At 39.3% G+C, this 22589-nt stretch overlaps 1 protein-coding gene across 1 annotated transcript; it reads left to right on the top strand.

Annotated features, from left to right (window-relative positions):
- The first annotated feature begins 14867 nt into the window (after positions 1–14867).
- Positions 14868–21853, top strand: LOC139407567 (ladderlectin-like). Its single transcript, XM_071151392.1, has 6 exons — positions 14868–14922; positions 15345–15432; positions 15643–15758; positions 16157–16306; positions 21342–21456; positions 21620–21853. Exons 2-6 carry the CDS (start codon positions 15357–15359, stop codon positions 21709–21711), a joined length of 549 nt encoding a protein of 182 aa, XP_071007493.1. The 5' UTR covers positions 14868–14922; positions 15345–15356; the 3' UTR covers positions 21712–21853.
- The last annotated feature ends 736 nt before the right edge of the window (positions 21854–22589 follow it).

Raw genomic sequence — 22589 nt, 5'->3', positions numbered from 1 at the left:
ATGGGGACAAAGATCGTACTTTTTGGAGAAATGTCCTCTGGTCTGATGAAACAAAAATAGAACTGTTTGGCCTTAATGACCATCGTTATGTTTGGAGGAAAAATGGGTAAGCTTGCAAGCCGAAGAACACCATCCCAACTGTGAAGCAAGGGGGTGGCAGCTTCATGTTGTGTGGGTGCTTTGCTGCAGGAGGGACTGGTGCACTTCACAAAATAGATGGCACCGTGAGGACGGAAAACGATGTGGATATATTGAAGCAACATCTCAAGACATTAGTCAGGAAGTTAAAGCTTGGTCGCAAATGGATCTTCCAAATGGACAATGACCCCAAGCATACTTCCAAAGTTGTGGAAAAATGGCTTAAGGACAACAAAGTCAAGGTATTGGAGTGGCCATCACAAATCCCTGACCTCAATCCTATAGAAAATGTGTGGGTAGAACTGAAAAAGTGTGTACGACCAAGGAGGCCTACAAACCTGACTCAGTTACACCAGCTTTGTCAGGAGGAATGGGCCAAAATTCACCCAACTTATAGTGGGAAGCTTGTGGAAACGTTTGACCCAAGTTAAACAATTTAAAGGCAATGCTGCCAAATACTAATTGAGTGTATGTAAACTTCTGACCCACTGGGAATGTGATGAAAGAAATTAAAGCTGAAATAAATCATTATCTCTACTATTATTCTGACATTTCACATTCTTAAAATAAAGTAGTGATCCTAACTTACCTCAGACAGCAAATTTTTATTCTGATTAAATGTGAGGAATTGTGAAAAACTGAGTTTAAATGTATTTGGCTAAAGTGTATGTAAACTTCTGACTTCAACTGTAAGTAACTCTCGATCCATGATAAGACAGAGGATGTAAATCCATAAGACGCTTCAAAACCTTATTCCTTATGATTCATTTTTTGACTGTCATTTTTGCCATTGATGAATGTGTTATTCAATGTGTTTCTATGGGCTAAGGTAGTGAAGGCCAAATTCAATATCAACGGCTTTGTTCTTTTAGAGTTTAACTGAAGAAGTGGCAAATAGGAGTCGCAATGTGTTCTGCTGCCAACCTCAGTAATTTACCATTCAGGTTGTTGGTACCAGGTGGTTTGTCCTTATTCATAGACAGCAATAATGTGTCCACCTCTTCACACTAACTCAACAGAATTCAAAACTACAGTGCTTGTCTTTCATTATTTAGTCAGTTACGCTTTGATATTAAATACTGTATTGTTGGGAAATAACTTGAAAGTAATTATTTTACCATACTGTTTTACACCTATTGTATCCTGTGCACGTGACAAATAAACTGAGTCATTCCTCTCCTCCCCTAATCTCCTTCAGGAGAAATGCCAAACCAAAATCATTCCTCTCCTCCCCTAACCTCCTTCAGGAGAAACGCAAAACCAAATCATTCCTCTGAGAAGTGGAAACGTCTAGGAGTAACAACGGCTCAGCTGCGAAATGGTAAGCCACAAAAGCTCAAAGAACAGGACCGCCGAGTGCTGAAGTGCGTGGAGAATAAAAATAGTCTGTTGTCGGTTGCAACACTCACTACCGAGATCAAAACTGCCTCTGGAAGCAACATCAGCACAAAAACTGTTAGTTGGGAGCTTCATGAAATGGGTTTCCATGGCAGAGCAGCCGCACACAAGTCTAAAATCACCATGCGCTATGTCAAGCGTTGGCTGGAGTGATGTAAAGCTCGCCACCATAGGACTCTGGAACATCCGTCGGATGCCGGAGAACGCTACCTACTCCGATGCATAGTAACAACAATAAAGTTTAGTGTAGGAGGAATAATGGTCTGTGGTTGTTTTTTCATGTCCAGGCCCCTTAGTTCCAGTGAAGGGAAATCTTAATGCTACAGCATACAAATCAGTCAATTGAAATAAATTCACTAGGCCCTAATGGATAGATTACACATGATTGGCAAAGGCGCGGCCATCGGTGGGCCTGTCAGGGCATAGGCCCAATCACTGGGGTTGTAGGCCCAGCCAATCAGACTGGGTTTTCCCCACAAAAGGGATTTATTACAGACCAAAATACTCCTCAGTTTCATCAGCTGCCCGGGTGTCTGATCTCAGACGATTCCGCAGGTGAAGAAGCTGGATGTCGGTGTAACGATTCTCGTCCTCCTCTTCTGAGGAGGAGTAGTAAGAAGGATCGGAGGACCAATGCGCAGCGTGGTAAGTGTCCATATTGTGTTTATTATATGAAAACGAAACCAACGAAAATGAAACAGTCCTGAACAGTGAAATACAAAACACAGAACAGAAAATAATCACCCACGAAACACAGGTGAAAAAAGGCTAAGTATGATTCTCAATTAGAGACAACTAACGACACCTGCCTCTGATTGAGAACCATACCAGGCCAAATGCAAAACACAACATAGAAAAACAAACATAGACAACCCACCCAACTCACGCCCTGACCATACTAAAACAAAGACATAATAAAATAACTAAGGTCAGAACGTGACAGTCGAAGTCCTGGACTGGCGAAGTTGCGCGTGTTCTGTGGTTGTGAGGACGATTGGACCTACAGAAAATTCTCTAAAACGAGGTTGGAAATTAACATTAAATGATCTACCACAGCTCTGGTGGATATTCCTGCAGTCAACATGCCAATTGCACGCTCCCTCAAAACCTGAGACATCTGTGACATTGTGATGTGCAGGGGCGCAACTTTGTCCCCCCCACATTCTGAAATAGTATTGTTGGTGTGTGTTGAACGTATCTCACCCCAGATATCTCCCTGGACTCATAAGATAGCAGGGATATTTCTGAGGTCCGGAATAGAAGCATGTAGAAACTGTCCCATCACGGAGCATATCCTAGCTCTGTATATGAAATGAAGGACATACGTATCTGGAGCATACAATTTCAGATATACAGAAATATAGTGTTTAAGATTTCCTCTGGTATTTGACCATTTTTGCCCAGTGTCACACCCCAGAACAACAGGTCTCCTGGCACCTAGTGTGGCAGCCCTCGCACCTCTACAAAAACCTGTATATGAATTTGTGTCTTTCGTGGGGGTTGGATTAGTGATGAGCTAGACTCACATCCCTGAACATGCGTGTCAAATGTTATCACTCTACGTCAAACAGATGAAGAGATATAAACGTGCCCGTTATAGCACGACGTTGTGGCCATCTGAATATGCTTGCATTTGTTGAGTCTTGACATTGTTAGGAACATGCAGAATGTATACGTTTTGTTGAAATACAAATATGAATATATGATTTATGTGCCAGACCACGCCCATGTGAAAGTTTATTGGTCAGTAGCGGCCATGTATTAGAGCTCCTAGTCTGGAACATATTGTGTTAAGAGTGCTTTGTCCATAGATGCCACATATAAAGTTTCGTGCACACCCGTCTTTCGGTGCCAGAAGAGTAGCATTTTAAGTGTCTTTCACAATTTTCTAAATTGTGAAAAATCCTTAATGGCGGACCTTATGGGTCCATGAGGCAAATTTGTTCCTTGTGAGGAGAGGGACCTATGTACCGAATTTCAGGTCTCCTAGGTTAAGGGGAATGACCTTTAAAATGTTCATCTTCAACTGCTTGTTATAGTGCCACCATGTAGCCAATTGACATGGCATTGTTTAAGAGGATGTGTCCCTTGGCCCTTTACATTTTTGCAAAAGCTTGGAAGTCTTACCATCTCACAGGAATTTGCATTAGAATTTTCCATTACGCAAGAAGAAGAAAAACGGCAACAAATGTATTAGGGTTTCTCGTAGCTTCACTGCTTGAACTTCTACATATGTTTTTCCCGCATTGTAGTTACAGTAGAAAGAGGTCTCTAGAAAAATATCAAATTGTGTAAAATCTTCCAAAAATCTATCCATTTTTTTTATGAATGCATATTTGTGGTAAAAAAAAAAATCATTTTTGGATAAAAACCAAACCTTTTCATGTTTTAATGACTGTTTGAGTGTAGTTGCATAACTGGCCTCTCTGCTTAGACTGCTTTCAAGGTAAGGAAACATGGTTTCTTTCAGCATTTTTCTGTGCCAGGGACCAGTAAGGTATGGCCTTCTTCCTCTGTGGAGTGCTTGGTTAAAAGATAATTGCCCATTGATTTTCTATTACAAACAAAACATTTTATCTACTACCCTAACACATAGCGTTGTTTTAAGACAGTAATAACATGGACAATCAAGCTATTTGATTGTTCATGTTAAGACACCGGGGGTCTCAGAAACAAATGTGTAAAAAAAAATGTATTAAACATTTGAATTTGTCCTTACTGCCATTACCTTAATAAATGCACAAAATAACACACAATTACAGTATATGTCAAGGTCACCCAAATTGAAATCAAATCAAACTTCATTTGTCACATGCCCCGAATATAACAAGTGTAGAACTTTCCGTGAAATATGTATGGTTTGCATCAGAAAGTTACTGTTATAATCTGGTAGTGTGTGTGTGTGTGTGTGTGTGTGTGTGTGTGTAACTGATTGCTTAAACCCTTCAACATTTAGAGCCAAAGTTGTAGGAAGAAAACGGAAACCACACTTTTGGACACAACCTTATTTAGCGGCTATTGGAGGTTAAATCGTTTTTTTCTCTTCCAAGTGTAGTATGGTAAGAGCAATGATATGCATTTGAAAATTTGCCCATGGGATAGTACAGAGTGAATTAAAAGTCAAAAGTAGTGACTTAAAAAAACATGGCTATATGAACTAAGCATTCAGTGGACTGCAAATGATTGTGAGGGACAAAATAGCCCTCTGGAATGTTGTGGGGGACGTGTCCTCCTCACTTACAGTGCTTTCAGAAAGTATTCACAACCCTTGACTTTTTCCACATTTTGTAGCAATTAACATGGATTTAACTGTCAGATTTCTTATGTAATGTCAAAGTGGAAGAAGAATTATGAATTTCTTTAATGATGAATGAAAAATAAAAAGTTACATATGTTGATTAGATAAGTATTCAACTCCCTGAGTCAATACATGTTAGAATCACCGTTGCTAATGATTACAGCTGTGAGTCTTTTTGGATATGTCTCTTAGAGCTTTGCACACCTGGATTGTAGAATATTTACCATTTATTATTTTTACAATTATTTAAGCACTGTCAAGTTGGTTGTTGATCATTGCTAAGACAGCCATTTTCAAGTCTCGACATAGATTTTCAAGCTGATTTGAGTCAAAACTGTAACTAGGCCACTCGGGGACATTCAATGTCGTCTTGGTAAGCAACTCCAGTGTATATTTGGCCTTGAGTTTTAGGTTATTGTCCTGCTGTCTGTAGGAAAGCAGTCAGAAGCAGGTTTTCCTCGAGGATTTTGCCTTTGCTTTATATTTATCCCCCCCCAAAACTCCCTTATCCTTGCAAATGACGAGAATATTCAGAGCATAATGCAGCCACCACCATGGTTGAAAATACGAAGAGTGGTAATCATTGATGTGTTGTGTTGGATTTGACCCAAACATAATTCTTTGTATTCAGGACAAAAACTACATTTCTTTGCCATTTTTTGGTTTTCCCAGTATTACTTTAATGCCTTGTTGCAAACAGGATGCATGTTTTGGAATCTTTGTATTCTGTACAGATTTCCTTCTTTTCATTTTTTAAATTAGGTTAGTATTGTGTAGTAACTACAATGTTGTTGATCCATCTTCAGATTTCTTCAATCACAGCAATTAAACTCTGTAACTGTTTTAAAATCATGGTGAAATCCTAGAGCGGTTTCGGAAAAACTTAGTACTGTGTTTTGAGCAGACTATTGGCGATTTATCTATTTGACAATCGTTCCGTACAATTGAAATAAAGTAGTTCCTTGTTTTCAACAGCAAATATACTGTGGTAATTTACCCAACATGTTGTATGAATGGAAAACTGATGTTGGTGTATGCTTCTCTTATTATTTTATTTGTTTCCAATCTATGTAATCCATTAAACTGTAAAAAAAAAATGGTTTGGTTTGGTAATTTATTATCAAGATTGGGTGTAAAATATTCCTGGACGGTACGTATTTGAAATGTGTAGCTAAATCAAGTCATTCGTGATTGAGTTTTATGATCTATATTGTTTTTATTAAATAAAAATGCAGACTAATTAAGTTACATGTATTTCAAATGGCATACATTATATTATTTTGCCATTATAAGGTGAACTGTTTGAATTAAATATGGGCATACGACTTCTATATTCGTTTATATTGTTATTCTACTTTTTATTTTGTATTTTTTACATTCATCAGCCTTACAGCTTCTGATGCTCCTGATAGGTCAATATTTCATTGTGGGCAGGAGTAGAGTATCTAGAAGCAGCTGTCTGGTATTATAATCACTTGACACGGTAGCAAGGAGAGATCAACTGCTCTGCTAGTTTATTCTTGTGGGTTTTTGGTTGCAAACAAGCTTGCTTTAAAATGCAGGTGCATGTAATCTCCGTTAGTAGTGTGGTGTCTTTGCTATGCCGGATTAAGTGATATGACATGCTATTCTATAAAATAATTTCTCTGTAATTAATATTACCTGATTGAACTAATCATGTAAATGTAATTAACTGGAAAGTCAGGCCACCACAAAATAATGTTTATAGAGCTGTTATCTTCCGAATAAACTCTTAAAGACCTGGTAATCTTTTACATCAAAAGCGGTCAATTCTTAATCGTCACCTTATTCAGTCTCATCTGAAGTTGTAGAATTCTTGGTTATCTTCACGAACCCTGGCTAACAAGTTGAATCAGCAATACAAAATGTGGTTTAATTATTTGTTTACTAAATACCTAAACAATTACACAGAATTACACATACACAGGATGGGTAATACATTGATTACTAATTATGTTATAAAAGAAAACGTCCCTAGCAAACGGAACAGATAAAACGGCTGGTTACACAAAGAAAGGGGGTTGGGTTTTGAATGAAAGCCCTTGGAAGACTGAGGAACAAAGGAATTTGGTCTCTGATCGGACCTTGTAAAACTATGCTATCGTAAATAGATAATCTTGTGCGCTCTAAATAACCGCCCATTCGGAAAAGGAAAATTCAAGGAATATTTACTCTGAGCTGTGCTTCAATAGGTTGGTCGTAGATGGAAGGCCGTGTTGCCCAACGGAGATCTTCCTGTCCTCTGAAGAATGTCTGGTAGAACGCATGTGGTGTAGTAACGTTGTGTGTTTGGTAGAAGAGATACTTTGTCCGTCCCTTCCAAGCCCACTTTTACAGCTGCTGCTGCTCACTCACCGGCTAGCAGATATCACTTCTTTAGTGAATAAGAGTTCAAAGTTCATACCAAGTTGCCATACTTTAAGCTCATGCTGAAGTTGGCTTAGTTCTGTAGTTTGATATTAGCCCTTTCAACGTATGGACCGTTGTCCTCACGTCCTCGGAAACTCAAATGTTACATTTTCGTTAAGGGCTTATATAGTGGTGGTGAGAAGGGCGTGTTTCATAGTTTACAACCAATGTCTGTTCACATGGGCGGGGCCACTGAGTTGAGCCTAGTTCACTTATGAAAACCAAATCTCTCATTTAGAAGATAAAATTACATTTAATTTTTTCACAAATAGTTTCATATTTAAACATTTAAATTGCAGAATAATTCCATGTGAATCTGATAACTAGAATGTGTAGACTTTCCAAGATACAGTTTATGTCATCCTATCATCAGTAATAATGTCTCAGATGACAACTGACCAATGCATATTTTCAACTGGTTGGATTACCGAAAAATGGTTCTGGTCCCCACCCTTTTGATGTTTTCAGACTCTCTATGTTAACAAAGGGCTTTTCAAGAGTCACTCTGTAGAGAGAGAGAGGAACGGGGGAAAGGTATTTATGAGGGTCATAAACCTCACCAACAGGCCAACGTCATGACAGTAGTGTTTTAAGAAATCCAGCGGTAATGTGCACCACAGCTCTACATTCCGCCTGTTGGTTGCAATGCACTCGCACTATATAGCCTTAAAACATGGTTAAATAATGTTGAAATTATGGATGGTCAGTCCTTGCATCCTTAGCTCTGTCTATGAGTTTCAGAGTGGTTACAGTTTTCCAGGCCCATCATTCAGAGTGGTTACAGTTTTCCAGGCCCATCATTCAGAGTGGTTACAGTTTTCCAGGCCCATCATTCAGAGTGGTTACAGTTTTCCAGGCCCATCATTCAGAGTGGTTACAGTTTTCCAGGCCCATCATTCAGAGTGGTTACAGTTTTCCAGGCCCATCATTCAGAGTGGTTACAGTTTTCCAGGCCCATCATTCAGAGTGGTTACAGTTTTCCAGGCCCATCATTCAGAGTGCTTACAGTTTTCCAGGCCCATCATTCAGAGTGCTTACAGTTTTCCAGGCCCATCATTCAGAGTGCTTACAGTTTTCCAGGCCCATCCCTCAGCTTTTTTCCCACAGAGGCGGGGTGACCGCTTTGCTATTGTTTCAAATCAAATCACATTTTATTAGTCACATGCTGAGAATACAACGGATGCAGACTTTACTGTGAGATGCTTGCTTTACAAGCCCTTCCCAAAGAGGCAGAGTTCAATTTTTTTTGAAAGACAAAAATAACGAGGAAAAAAATAGACAAGAACGGAGCTCTATACAGAGAGTACCAGAACAATGTGCCCTGGTACCAATTATTTGAGGTAGATATGTACATAAAGGCAGGGTAAAGTGACTAGGCATTGATACATGTTTTGGTTTTTCTGTTGATATTTTGAGGTTGTTACGCCTGCGCTGGCTTGTCCATCTCCTTCGTCAGAAGGTGTTTCACCTGTGTTATTGAGGAGTGGCTGGCCCAGTGCTCCAGTTGAGCTTGAGAGATGTTGGGTGAGCAACACTTCAGCTGAGGTGCGAGTTTGAGTTTTTCTTGTGGGAACGTAACAGCATCAGGATAACAATGATAATTAAATAAAGAACACAGTAGTAGCAGCATATGATCAATGTAAAAGTGTGTGTTTTTGTGATTTGTCGGTGTGTTTTTGTGATTTGTCGGCGTGTGTGTGTGTCAGTGTAGTGTGAGTGTGTGTATCTATAGTATTGTGAGTGTGCATATAGTCAGTGCAAGATAGGTTCAGTGCAGATAGTCCGGGTAACCATTTAATTAACCATTTACCTATCTTATGGTTTGGACTAGTAGCTGTCTTGGAGCCTGTTGAATCATGATCCGGTATGGATTTTCGGACATTAGCTGTGTGAACAGCCTGTTGTGGGTGGCTGGAATCTTTGGCAATTTTTCAGGCTGTAGAATTGCATCTGAGGGCCCATGCCAAATCTTTTCAGCCTCCTGAGGGGGAAGAGGCACTTATGTGCCCTTTTCACAACTGTGCAGGTGTACCATGTTAGGTCCTTAGTGATGTGGATGCCAAGGCACTTGAAGCTCTTGACCCACTCAACTACAGCCCGTGGATGAGGGCAAACACTCCCTTTCTCCTATAGTCCACGATCAGCTCCTTGGTGTTACTGAAGTTGAGGGAGAGGTTGTTGTCCTGCAAGCACACTGCTAAGTCTCTGACCTCCCTATAGGCTGTCTCATTGCCTTCGGTGATCAGGCATACCCCCGTTGTGTCGTCATTAAACTTGATGGTGTTGGAGTCTTGCGTGGCCACGCTGTCGTGGGTGAACAGTGAGTATAGGAGGGGGCTGAGCATGGACAGTGGCGGTCAGTTTAAAACATGTTGGGATTACACACTGGGACAGGGGGATATTGAAAATGTCAGTGAAGACACTTGCCAGCTGGTATGCGCATGCCTTGAGAACAAGCCCTGGTATTCAGTCTGGCCCGGCGGCCTTGCGATTGTTAACCCGTTTTAAAGTTTTTCTCATATTGGCCATAGAGAGTGAGACACAGTCATTCGGGAACAAAAGGGGCTTTCTTGCAAGGCTCAGTTTTATATTCCTCGTACTGAGCATAAAAGGCATTTCCCTAATTTGGGAGTTCTGCATCCCGGGGCGTCTCACTGCTGGTTTTCCCTTTGCAATCCATTATCATCTGCAAGCCCTGTCACATACGACGAGCGTCAGAGCCAGTGTAATAGGATTCCACCAGCACCTTAGAGGCTGCTGCCCTATGTACATAGACATGGAACACTGGTTACGTTAATAATGTTTATATACTTTTTTCTCATTTCATATGAACAGTATATACTGTATTCTTGTCAATGCCATGTCATAAAATTTATATATTTCTTAATTCCATTCTTTTACTTTTAGATTTGTGTGTATTGTTGTGAGTTGTTAGACACTAGTGCACTGTTGGCGCTAGGAACACAAGCGTTTCGCTACACCTGCAATAACATCTGCTAAATATGTGTATGTGACAAATGTTATTGGATTTGATTTGACAGTTGTGGTCAGATTTGCCGAAGAGAGGCAGAGGGAAGGCCTTATATGTGTTTCTGTGGGTTGAATATAAGTGTTCAATAAAGTATTGTGGCTTAAAGCCAACAACATATCTTGCATACACTAAGTACAGTTTTATACAGGAAACCTTCAAGACATAGGTTGGATCCCAATGGCACTATATTCCCTCTGCCCTATATAGTTCACTACTTTGACCAGAGCCCTATTGCTAGATTATTATGAGGTTTATGATGTTTTTTCACTTTTTGCACTCCTGCCATCAAAGACTTTCACAACGTCTAAACACTACACTAGAAGAGGTCAGAGGTCAGGCCACTATAGTATCCCAATTGTAGAAGATGGATAAGATAGATGGATAAGATAGGTTATCAAGGGGTAGACTTTTGACCCTATGGTTGTGTCCCACATGGCACCCTATTCCAACCACTTCTTTTGAACAGGGCTCATAGGGCTCTGGTGAGAGGTTCCATTTGGGACATAGAATTCCATCTATTCCATCGTCCTGTTCTCCCTGCAATTCAGAAACTTACCTAGACGACAGTGTGTGGTGAAAGAGAGAGGCCTCACACTCAGAAAGGCATGCTAGCAATTCACCCTCTCCTCCCCTCTCTCCTCCTCTTCTCCTCACAAAGGAATGCTGCTGGTCCTACTGCATATCTCCCCCCTAACACTTCAGCCTTAAGACACTGTCCTCCTCTCTTCCCCTCTCCTCATCCCCCCTTCTCTCTATTCCCCTGGTCCTGCAGCATATCTCCCTCCAGCACCTCAGCCTTAAGACATTGACCCTTCACCCCATCTGTACAATTACAGAATTCATAGAATGACAGCCATTCCTGTTCTATTGCAATGTTCCGTGCTGGCTGGACCGGACCGAAGTTGTTGTTACAGGGTGTAATGTTAGGAATGTCTCATTCATTGATTTTTATCAGAAGTCTGGATAATAAATAAACATATATATTTAAATAGCCACTACAAATAGTGGAGGAATAGGACAGGAGAAGTACTCCAGATATAACAAACTGACCCTAGCCCCCCGACACAAACTACTGCAGTATAAATACTGGAGGCGGAGACAGGAGGGGTCAAACAAATGATAAAGTTAAATCACAATTTTCATAGAGCAAATGCAAAGTGCAAAATGTACCATAACCCTAATTTCATTTGAACCTTTTCTTCAACAATAAGTATAATAAAGAGGTTTGTATGTATGTATTTCTCAGTTTACTACATTTTTGTTAAAACTAAACTTATTTTTTGCTCTTTGTTCAAAGATTTTCACTACGATTATGTAAACAGCTAGCAGTAATATACATATACATATATATATATACATTTTGAATGTGAAAACTATTTCTTAGATACAAACTCAATTCACTTGTGCAAAAAAGGGAGGCTTGCGCTGCTGGCATACAGGCCGATCAAATACAGTGCTGTGAAAAGGTGTTTGCCACCTTCCTGATTTCTTTTGCACATTTATCACACTTAAATGTTTCAGATCATCCAACAAATGTTATTACACAAAGATAACCAAGTAAACACAAAATGCAGTTTGTGATCATTTTATTTATTAAGGGAAAAAAGCTTTCCGAACCTTCATGGCCCTAAGTGACAAAGTAATTGCTCCCCCTTGTTAAATCATGAATTTACTGTGGTTAATCACATTTTTTGGATAGCTGAGTTCAATTTCACTTGCCACACCCAGGCCTGATTACTGCCAGATCTGTTGAATCAAGACATCACTTAATAAATAGAACCTGTCTGACAAAGTGAAATAGGCCAAAAGATCTCAAAAAGCAGCGACGACTCATCCAAGAGGTCACAAAAGAACCCACATCAACATCCAAAGAACTGCAGGCCTCACTTGCCTAAGTTAAGGTCAGTGTTCAGGACTCAACCAACCATAAGAAAGAAACTGGGCAAACCTGGCATCCATGGCAGAGTTCCAAGGCGAAAACCACTGCTGACCAAAAAGAAGATAAAGGCTCGTCTCACTTTTGCCAAAAAACATCTTGATCATCCCCAAGACTTTTGGGAAAATATTCTGTGGACTGACGAGACAAAAGTTGAACTTTTGTGCTTCCTGTTACATCTGGCGTAAAAGTAACACAGTATTTCAGAATAAGAACATCATACCAACAGTCAAATATGGTGGTGGTAGTGTGATGGTCTGGGGCTGCTTTGCTGCTTCAGGACCTGGACGACTTGCTGTGATTGGTTGAACCATGAATTCTGCTCTCTACCAAAACATCCTGAAGGAGAATGTCCTGCCATCAGTTTGTTACCTCAAGCAGAAGCGCACTTGGGTTCTGCAGCAGGACAATGATCCAAAACACAAATATTATCTGTGTGTAATATTTTAATTTGTTTGATCTGAAACATTGAAGTGTGACAAATGTGCAAAAAAAAACGAATCAGGAAGGGGCAAATACTTTTTCACAGCACTGTATACTGCTTGGATTCCGATGAAGGTGTTTACATGTACTATTCATTAGAAAGATTCAACAAAAATCCAGGTGTTTTAATCAACTTATGCTTACTTCGATCATGACCTTATGATCATTATGATGCCAATTTTATATATGCAGAGTAAGGCGTTTACATGACTACTGCCATAATCAGTTTAATTTCGATTTATTAGTGTGCATGTAAACATACTCACTTAGAGAAATGTAGATTATTCTATTTAATAAAAAAACAAGGTAACAAACAGAAACAGAAGCCAGTGTACTATGTGCAATGACATGGATAGCATCACAAATCCCTATGGGCCCTGGTCAAAAGTAGCGCTATATATATATATATATATATATATATATATATATATACACACATACACACACAGTAGGGTTGGTATATAGCCCTATTTGGTAAAAGACCAAGTCCGTATTATGCCAAGAACAGCTCAAATAAGCAAAGAGAAACGACAGTCCATCATTACATTAAGACATGAAGGTCAGTCAATGCAGTCGGAAAAACCATCAAGCTCTATGATGAAAATGGCTCTCATGAGGATCGCCACAGGAAAGGAAGACCCAGAGTTACCTCTGCTGCAGAGGATAAGTTCATTAGAGTTGGAATGCAGAGTTAAGAAAAAGCAGCCAACAAGTGCTCAGCATATGTGGGAACTCCTTCAAGACTGTTGGAAAACTTTCCCGATGAAGCTGGTTGAGAGAATGCCAAGAGTGTGCAAAGCTGTCATCAAGGCAAAGGTTGGTTACTTTGAGGAATCATAAGATGTTTTATGTATATATTTTGTATTATTATTTTTAGGCCCCTTTTTCTCCCCAATTTCGTAGTATCCAATTTTTAGTAGTTACTGTCTTGTCTCATCGCTACAACTCCCATACAAGCTCGGGAGCGGCGAAGGTCGAGAGCCATGCGTCCTCCGAAACACAACCCAACCAAGCTGCACTGCTTTTTAACACAGCGCGCATTAAACCCTGAAGCCAGCCACACCAATGTGTCAGAGGAAACACTGTACACCTAGCGACCTGGGCAGCGTGTACTGCGCCCGGCCCGCCACAAGAGTTGCTAGTGCGCGACGAGACAAGGATATCCCTGCCGGCCAAACCCTCCCTAACCCGGACGACGCTAGGCCAATTGTGCGTCGCCCCATGGATCTCCCGGTCGCGGCCGGCTTCGACAGAGCCTGGGCTCGAACCCAGAGTCTCTGGTGGCACAGCTACTACAGCTACCAGGAGGCCCTATATAAGATTTAATTTGATTTTTTTAGCACTTTTTTGGTTACTACATGATTCCACATGTGTTATTTCATAGTTTTAATGTCTTCACTATTATTCTACAATGTAGAAAATAGTAAAAATATAGAAAAACCCTGGAATGAGTAGGTGTGTCCAAACTTTTGACTGGTAGAGTATACAAAAATGATAGGGTGGCATTTGGGACACAGCCCTGGTAAGCCCCTGTGGGGTGAAGTGGCCCATCTCTGATGCAGTGACTTTGGGGTGAATACAGTTAATAATTATCTAACAGACAGACAGCAGGGTTGGCTGCACATTCAAATTTAAGACATAATTCCAATTTAGCTAAAATTCCAGAGCTAGCTAGCTAGTTATACTGCAAAAAAAGTAAGTCTAACAACACCACAATGATGACAAAGGTTTTTCTACTAATGATTTGCCTTCTGAATGTCATTGTGTTTCCAAGCCACTAAATGCACTTTAGACTACGTCTTCATCAGCGCCAATAAGGTAGAATTAAGTAAAACCTTACTTGCTCAGGAGAATCTTCATAACAAAATTGTGACGCAACGTGCAACCCATTAATTTCTTTCAAAGTTGTTAATTTTTTAATTATAAATACAAATGACTACCTGCAAATTGGATTGAACCCAATCCTGTCAAACAGGTAGCTATCGGACAGGTCCAGCAGGTCTTGAGCTAGACAGACAGAATGCAAGGGGGTTAAAGGATGAGAGAGAGAAAAAGAGGGAGGAGTCTGACTGGACAGGTCCTTAAAAAAACAGAGTAGGGAGAGGTAGAACTCAACACACAGGCAGGACAGAGAGAGAGAGAGAGATACCCAGTGAAGACCTCTGAAGATCTCCGAAGAAGTGAAGCTACAACGGAACATTTTAGAAGGTGAGATTTCAACATCTGTTAATCTAATACTGTATCTGAATGCATGCCAAATGGCACCCTATTCCCTATATAGTGCACTACTTTTCACCAGGGCCCATAGAGCACATTTAACCCTGGTTAAAAGTACTGCACTATATATGGAATAGGGTGCCATTTGGGGACATGCATATTCATGTGTGCTTGGCTAATCTCCTCTATGTGGTGGAACAGATGATACTTGGTATTTCTCAGCCCTACATTAGCTGAATCTGCTCTAATGTAATAGTACTGGAATATATCCAATAAGTGGAATGGCTGTGGGTACTCCAAGAGAGGTTAGGGAAATTTACCTACACTCTGAAGTACTCACTGACTTTGACTTGATGGCTTCTCTTTCACTGTCTGTCTTTGTGTGTGTCTCTCGCTCTCTCTTTCTCTCCCAGGAGACTATCACCATGGCGATGTTGACCATTCTTCTGCTTCTCAGCGCTGCCATTGCACTGAGCGAAGCCTTAACTCTGGATGAAGCAAGTAAGAGAGTTCACCTCACACTTTACATCATTATTTGTTATGTTGTAGCAGGGGGAGGGGGGGGTGAGTGTTTGTGTGTGTGGAATGACTGATCTACAAATAATATTGAGTAGTTATTTATGATGCCAGGTGATTTGTAGATCAGTCAGTCTCAACCCACCTTGAAAGTTGGCTGCAATTTCTAACGTACCCTGTGTCTTCTCCTTACAGATGCTATGGTGGCATCTGCAGTAGATAAAAAAAGCCCATGCCCCACAGACTGGCTCCAGTTTAATTCACGCTGCTTCATGTTTGTCCAGACTGCAAGGACATGGCCTGAAGCAGAGGTATAATGTTTACCCTCTACTGTGAATTAAAGAAGTTCAATTGAAATCAACTTGCTTATTTGGTGTGATGTTACCTTAAAGGGGATTTTGCCTTATTTTAACAGGCATCACATGGATGTCCAGTATGTAAAATACTGAACCTCCCCTTTAAGTTATTGTCTAGTTCGACATTTCTAGGCTTTGCAATATTTGTTTAATGTGTGGAGTCAGAACTCCTGTAGGCCATGAGTTAAGATAGAGATAAACTAATATCTCGATGAGCCTATTTCAAAGAACATTAGTTGTGATGGCCAATATTTGATTGTGAGAGTCCAGAACACACATTCTCACAAAGACTGGACAACTGACTAATACCTACATTATGACATGTCTTTGTCCCTGTCTATGGCTTGCTCTAGCGCCACTGTATGTTCCTTGGAGCAAACCTGGCGTCTGTGCACAGCTCTGAGGAGTCCCAATTTCTACAGGCGGTGGTGTTGATCAAGACTGGCGATTTCCCTCTGACCTGGATTGGAGGATATGATGCTGTTCAGGCAAATGTGGAAAAGGTACCCAATTGTCATATTTGAGTAAAAGTTAAAATACCTTAATAGAAAATTACTACAGTAAAAAAGTGAAATGTTTACTCTACCTGAACAGTCCAGCTATAGTATACTCACAGATGAATAGGATTTTTGGTATGCTCATCAATATGTCAAGGGTCACTTGTGAAGTCAGGGCCGTACTCACAAAACGTCTCAGAAAATGAATCCTGTTAAACCTATTTTAAGACAAAAATAACTCCCAACTTTTGGGGTGATGTTAAGACACTGCTCAGACAAACTCTGAGCCAGGAGTAAAATCAAGTTACTAAAGTTTATCTCAGCTGGTAATCATGACATTTTGAGGTACGACAAAGGAAAGATAGTGATGATGCTCATTGACATGTTACAAATTATGGTGAATAGCCAATCGCAATGAGGCTTCGCCAGCTGTGAACTCTATAGCACCCTTCAGACGACCATGGTAAACATGACATTACATTAAATGTTGCAATGGTAAAACGTTTGATATAATTTTCGCCTGACAGAATCTGTTCGCATACTTAGGATAATATGTTGGGATGCATTTTCTGTTTTGTTTGACCAATTCTGATATTTTAAATAATGTGATAGGCATATTCAGGGTTGGGGAGTAACACATTACATGTAATGGATTGCAAAAAAAACGAATCTGTTACATTCCCAGAACAAAATATTGCAATCGGATTACTGACACTTTAGAAAAACTGGAAGATTACTTCTAGGATTACTTTTCAATTCAGAAAGGATGTTAGAATATTATTTAGTTGTTGACATCTTTCTGTTTTGTCAAAGACATTCAAATCAGCATTTAAAAAAGGTGCAAGTTTAACTTTGTTCAACCTGAGCGAATATGACTTCAAGTCGGAGACCACTATGACACCAAATGTGTTTGATGGATTGCGGGAAAAGAGCAGGAATAGGCTTTTGTAGGCTACAGTCATGTCAAATCAAATCAAATGTATTTATAAAGCCCTTCGTACATCAGCTGATATCTCAAAGTGCCGTACAGAAACCCAGCCTAAAACCCCAAACAGCAAGCAATGCAGGTGTTGAAGCACGGTGGCTAGGAAAAACTCCCTAAAAAGGCCAGAACCTAGGAAGAAACCTAGAGAGGAACCAGGCTATGAGGGGTGACCAGTCCTCTTCTGGTTGTGCCAGGTGGAGATTATAACAGAACATGGCCAAGATGTTCAAATGTTTAAATGTTTACAAATAAATGTTTACAAATAATAATAATCACAGTAGTTGTCGAGCAACAAGTCAGCACCTCAGGAGTAAATGTCAGTTGGCTTTTCATAGCCGATCATTTAGAGTATCTCTACCACTCCTGCTGTAGAGAGTTGAAAACAGCAGGTCTGGGACAGGTAGCACGTCCGGTGAACAGGTCAGGGTTCCATAGCCGCAGGCAGAACAGTTGAAACTGGAGCAGCAGCACGGCCAGGTGGACTGGGGAATGCAAGGAGTCATCATGCCAGGTAGTCCTGAGGCATGGTCCTAGGGCTCAGGACCTCCGAGAGAGAGAAAGAAGAAAGAGAAAGAGAGAATTAGAGAGAGCATACTTAAATTCACACAGGGCAATGTCTTCCAAAGGGAGCAACTGCTGTCCGTATTCAAAGATTATCCAACTTGAATAAGTTGTGACAACAGCAGTGGTGTAGCCTACGGGCGATACGAATATCACTTATTATTGATATCTACATATCTACTTATTATTGACGTGAATCACACAGCTGGTCTCTCATTTAGCTATTTGAGGCATCCACATTTTTTAAGTTGTGGGTGACTTTTCACAAATGTATATGTGTATTTTAACCCAATAATGGTTGAATGAAGTTCAAGCTGTCTATCAATCATTGTTTTTGTGACTAGTGGACAGCCAGTGAAAAATGCACTCTTGCAACACCTGCACTGCTTGTCTCCATACTGTCAATAACAAGTTTAATTGAATGAGGCCGAGAGCAGGGCTTTTAACGTCTCTAGGATAGGGGGACAGTCACGTCCCACTTGGCCAAAAGCCAGGGAAATGCAGAGCGGCAAATTCAAATAAAATTATATAAACATCTAATTATCATTAAATCACACATGTAAGATACTAAACTAAAGCTACAATCGTTGTGAATCCAGCCAACATTTTAAATTTTAAAAAGGCTTTTCGGCGAAAGCGTAAGATGCTATTATCTGATGATAGCACAACAGTAAACAAAGAGGGTAGCATATTTCAACCCTGCAGGCTCTACACAAAAAGCAGAAATAAAATATAAATCATGCCTTACCTTTGACATGCTTCTTTTTTTGGCACTCCAATATGTCCCATAAACATCACAAATGGTCCTTTTGTTCGATTAATTCCGTCCATATATATCCAAAATGTCCATTTATTTGGCGCGTTTGATTCAGAAAAAAAGAGCTTCCAATTTACGCAAAGCCACTACAAAATATCTCAAAAGTTACCTGTAAACTTTGCCAAAACATTTCAAAATACTATTGTAATACAACTTGAGGTATTTTAAATCTTAATAATCGATCAAATTGAAGACGGGTCCATCTGTTTTCAATACAGGACAAGAGGAAACTAAAGCTACTTTTCTAGTCTTGCCCAACTCTCAACAGTGTTACACTTATTCAAGATGGCCGTACTTCTTCATTTCACAAAGGAATAACCTCAGCCATTTTCCAACGACTGGTGACATCCACTGGAAGAGGTAGGAACTGCAAACAAGTGCCTCAGAAATATAGTTCCCCAATGAAAACTCACTGAATGGACAGTGACCTAAAAAAAAACAAATTTATGAATGGTTAGTCCTCGGGGTATTCCCTGCTACATAAGTTCTGTTATACTCACAGACATGATTCAAACAGTTTTAGAAACGTCAGAGTGTTTTCTATCCAAATCTACTAATAATATGCATATCTTATATTCTTGGCATGAGTAGCAGGAAGTTGAAATTGGGCACGCTATTTATCCAAAAGTGAAAATGCTGCCCCCTATTTTAATACCTCAATCTAATTTCTGATGATGATATATATATATATATCAATATGTTTAACGGACACATGCTCAAACTCATTCTCTTTTGATAGACTTAAATAGCTGCAAATTATCAAGATATCAAAGTGTAACCAACAAAAAAGTCAACAGTAGGCCTATAGCAAATGGAGCAAATGGCATTCATTTTTCACATACAAATACAATTTTTTTGGTAGGCTAGTGCCTAGGGCATGCCATTCCGAAAGCAGCATTTATTTTTCAACTCAAAGCAATGATCCCAATCAGTCCTTAGTTTTTAAGTTATGCTCAGGTTAAACAAGGGGTATTCTATGAATTGGAATGACTGGATATCTGTCAGACTTTGTTCTTTGTTTCATGTAAAGATGTAGTCTAATCATATTGTTATCTGTAGTATAAGCCTACATAAACAACACAAGTAAAATTAAACATTTATGTCTATGTAAACTCTAACATTCATTTATCCTGCAAAAAATGTAGTTCAATTGGTAATATTAATTTATCTTCTTCTAACGCCTCTTGAGCTATCATATTACATTACTGAGTTTGGGTAATCCAAAAGTTACATTACTGATTACAATTTTGAACAGGTAACTAGTAATTGTAACTGAATTACATTTAGAAAGTAACCTACAGTACCTAACCCTGGGCATATGGCACTGAATCATACAGTATAATGGTTGTTAAAGGCAGAATTTTGATAAAATTACTGTTATATTCACACAGTGGTTACTTCCATTTAACAATGCTAAATGGTTTTTCTAACAGTAGGCATCAAGTTACTTTCCGAAATGTTGCATAAATGCTTGAAAGGGCTATTATTTTGACCGAACACCATTAAAGTTTACATAGCCCCTAAATGCTTTCAATTACCCAATTCTATAAGCATGTCCAATTTAGGCATTCTTTTAACAACATGATATTCCGCTTGAAAAAACATGGTTATTGAAATAATCGGAAACAATATGTGTTTATTTATTAGCCTAGTGGTTAGAAGTATTTAAGCATATCGTGTGAATAAGGCCTCATGATTATTTATTAGCCTAGTGGTTAGATGTATTAGACATATCATGTGAATAAGGCCTCATGTGAAATCATTGTCTTAAGTGCAAGATATAATGTTGCATGTAGGTCTAGATTATTTATGGGTTGATCATATAAAAATATCAAAACATTATGTTAACAACTCCAAAGAAATGTCCTGTCTGTGGTGGAGGAAGCACTGACTCACTGCCTTTTTCGATTATCAAAACACCTGCTGGTAACTCGTAACTGGTTTGGACTGATGAGACTCATATAACCCATAAGACTAGGAGTAAAATCTCTCTATTCTCAGTCCTTACGATCAGTTTTCTACTCTGAGGTCCTAGGTTTGGAAGATCTTATAGATGCCCACTGCAGTATCAACTGACACAGTGGGTTATAGTGGAATAGCATAATAGGCTAGAGAGAGTACTATAGCATCATAAGTCATACATTGTTTTAATATTTCAAAATCTGTGGCAGTGATTTCAGTTTAGAATGTCGAAGCCTGCGTTACATCATTCAAATGAATGGGGATAGAACACGCTTTATATGAGCAAAAAGATAGCAAAAAGCTATTTTGCAGCAATCTAAGGTGAGTCAGTCTGTACATCAGCCTGTACATGTCAATGTGGGTTTAATGTTTGTAGCATTAACATTTCAAGAGCAGTAGATAATCAAAATACGTCCCATTGAAGCCTATGGTTATAGTTCAAAAAGTATAAATATCAAAAACAACAAATAAATTACTGCAAACAACAAACACTCTTTTTCCCTTCAGACATCATTGCATGTGTGATAGAAGGGCACATGATGTACCACCATTTTTTAACATGCTGCTCAACGCTCAACTTGGCAACAAAATCAATAACAACGTTGGTGTGGCGGTCAGTGGTGCTGTTTCCCCCTACTGCGGATTCCATCTTTAAACGGTTGTTTTCTAGTTATATGTGATTTCTTTGATACTGAGACCTCAGTTCTTCCCCACAGGACAGGCTATGGTTCTGGAGTGACGGATCTAAATTTGATCACCAGAACTGGGCGAAAGACGAGCCCAATAACTATAACGGTGCCAGAGAGCCATGTGTTCAGATGAACTTTGGAGGTACAGTAAGCCCACTATCATTCACTGATCCATTCATCAAATTAAACGTTATTCATAGTAAGTATAACAAATAAATCTCACACACACACACTTTTATTTTAATTTTTGTGTTTATATCTGAATTGATTTGAGAGGTCATTTCTATTCTGTGTTTCCTCTTAAGGTAAACATGCCTGGAATGATGAATTATGTGGAAGGAGATATCCCTCTGTGTGCTCCATAAGGACCTGTTCAATCCATCAAACTATCAACTGAAACCAAACATTCTACTGCGTAGTGTCAGCATCCTAACTGAACAATGTTTATGGTAAAATCAAATACTTTATGAAGATGATTTGTTGCTGTAAAATGAAAGTTTAGTTACTTGTTGCAGACAATGTTGATGTGGTTTGTTGTCAATAAAACAGGTGTACACATTATTTTCTCTCAGGAGTCATTATTAAACATGAATGATAGTTCCATAATTGTCAAATCCTTTGAAGTGTTTCGTTAAGATAGTCTAAGATCTGAGAGTCTGTTCAGCGGTCATTTCAATTCTTTGAAATTCTTTCAATTATTCTTGGAGAATATCATTTATAATTGATTCTCTTGTATAACCAAAAAGGTTGTATTACTCCACAAACAACATGAATGTAAACAAACAATGTATATTGCTTTAAAATAAGTCAAACATTATCATGTGGTTGTCATAGACCGTTAGAGCGCTGTCTATGAATTTGAGAGGTGTTACGTTTCCCTACACCATCCATTCTCTCTATACCAAATAACAGGTCAGCCGTTTGACTGTTCTTAGAATCACAGAATGTAGCTTTTTGTTTCCAAACTCTCACTGGGTATAGACATGTGTGAGTACAAGATGTGCTTGTTATAGCCAAATATATTAGAGTTGTATGGAATGGTGTGATTGTCACAGTGTGACATGTTTATTCCCTCTGTTAACAGCTATGTAGTATAATTACATCCACATGATCATGGTAATCAACACATTTAGTTTTGTTATTTGCTACTTTGTACTTGCTAAATGCTGAATGAGTGAGAATGTGAATACGATATAGTATACTATAATATTATAGCCTAGGACATCATGTTACATTACATTGGTAAACACAAAAACTGTTTCCAGTAACAAGTTG

This window comes from Oncorhynchus clarkii, chromosome 4 (genome assembly GCF_045791955.1).
Source record: "Oncorhynchus clarkii lewisi isolate Uvic-CL-2024 chromosome 4, UVic_Ocla_1.0, whole genome shotgun sequence".
In the NCBI taxonomy this organism is placed as follows: Eukaryota; Metazoa; Chordata; class Actinopteri; order Salmoniformes; family Salmonidae; genus Oncorhynchus; species Oncorhynchus clarkii.
Note: the sequence above shows the minus strand (reverse complement) of the source record. Positions and strands in the feature narration are given on the sequence as shown.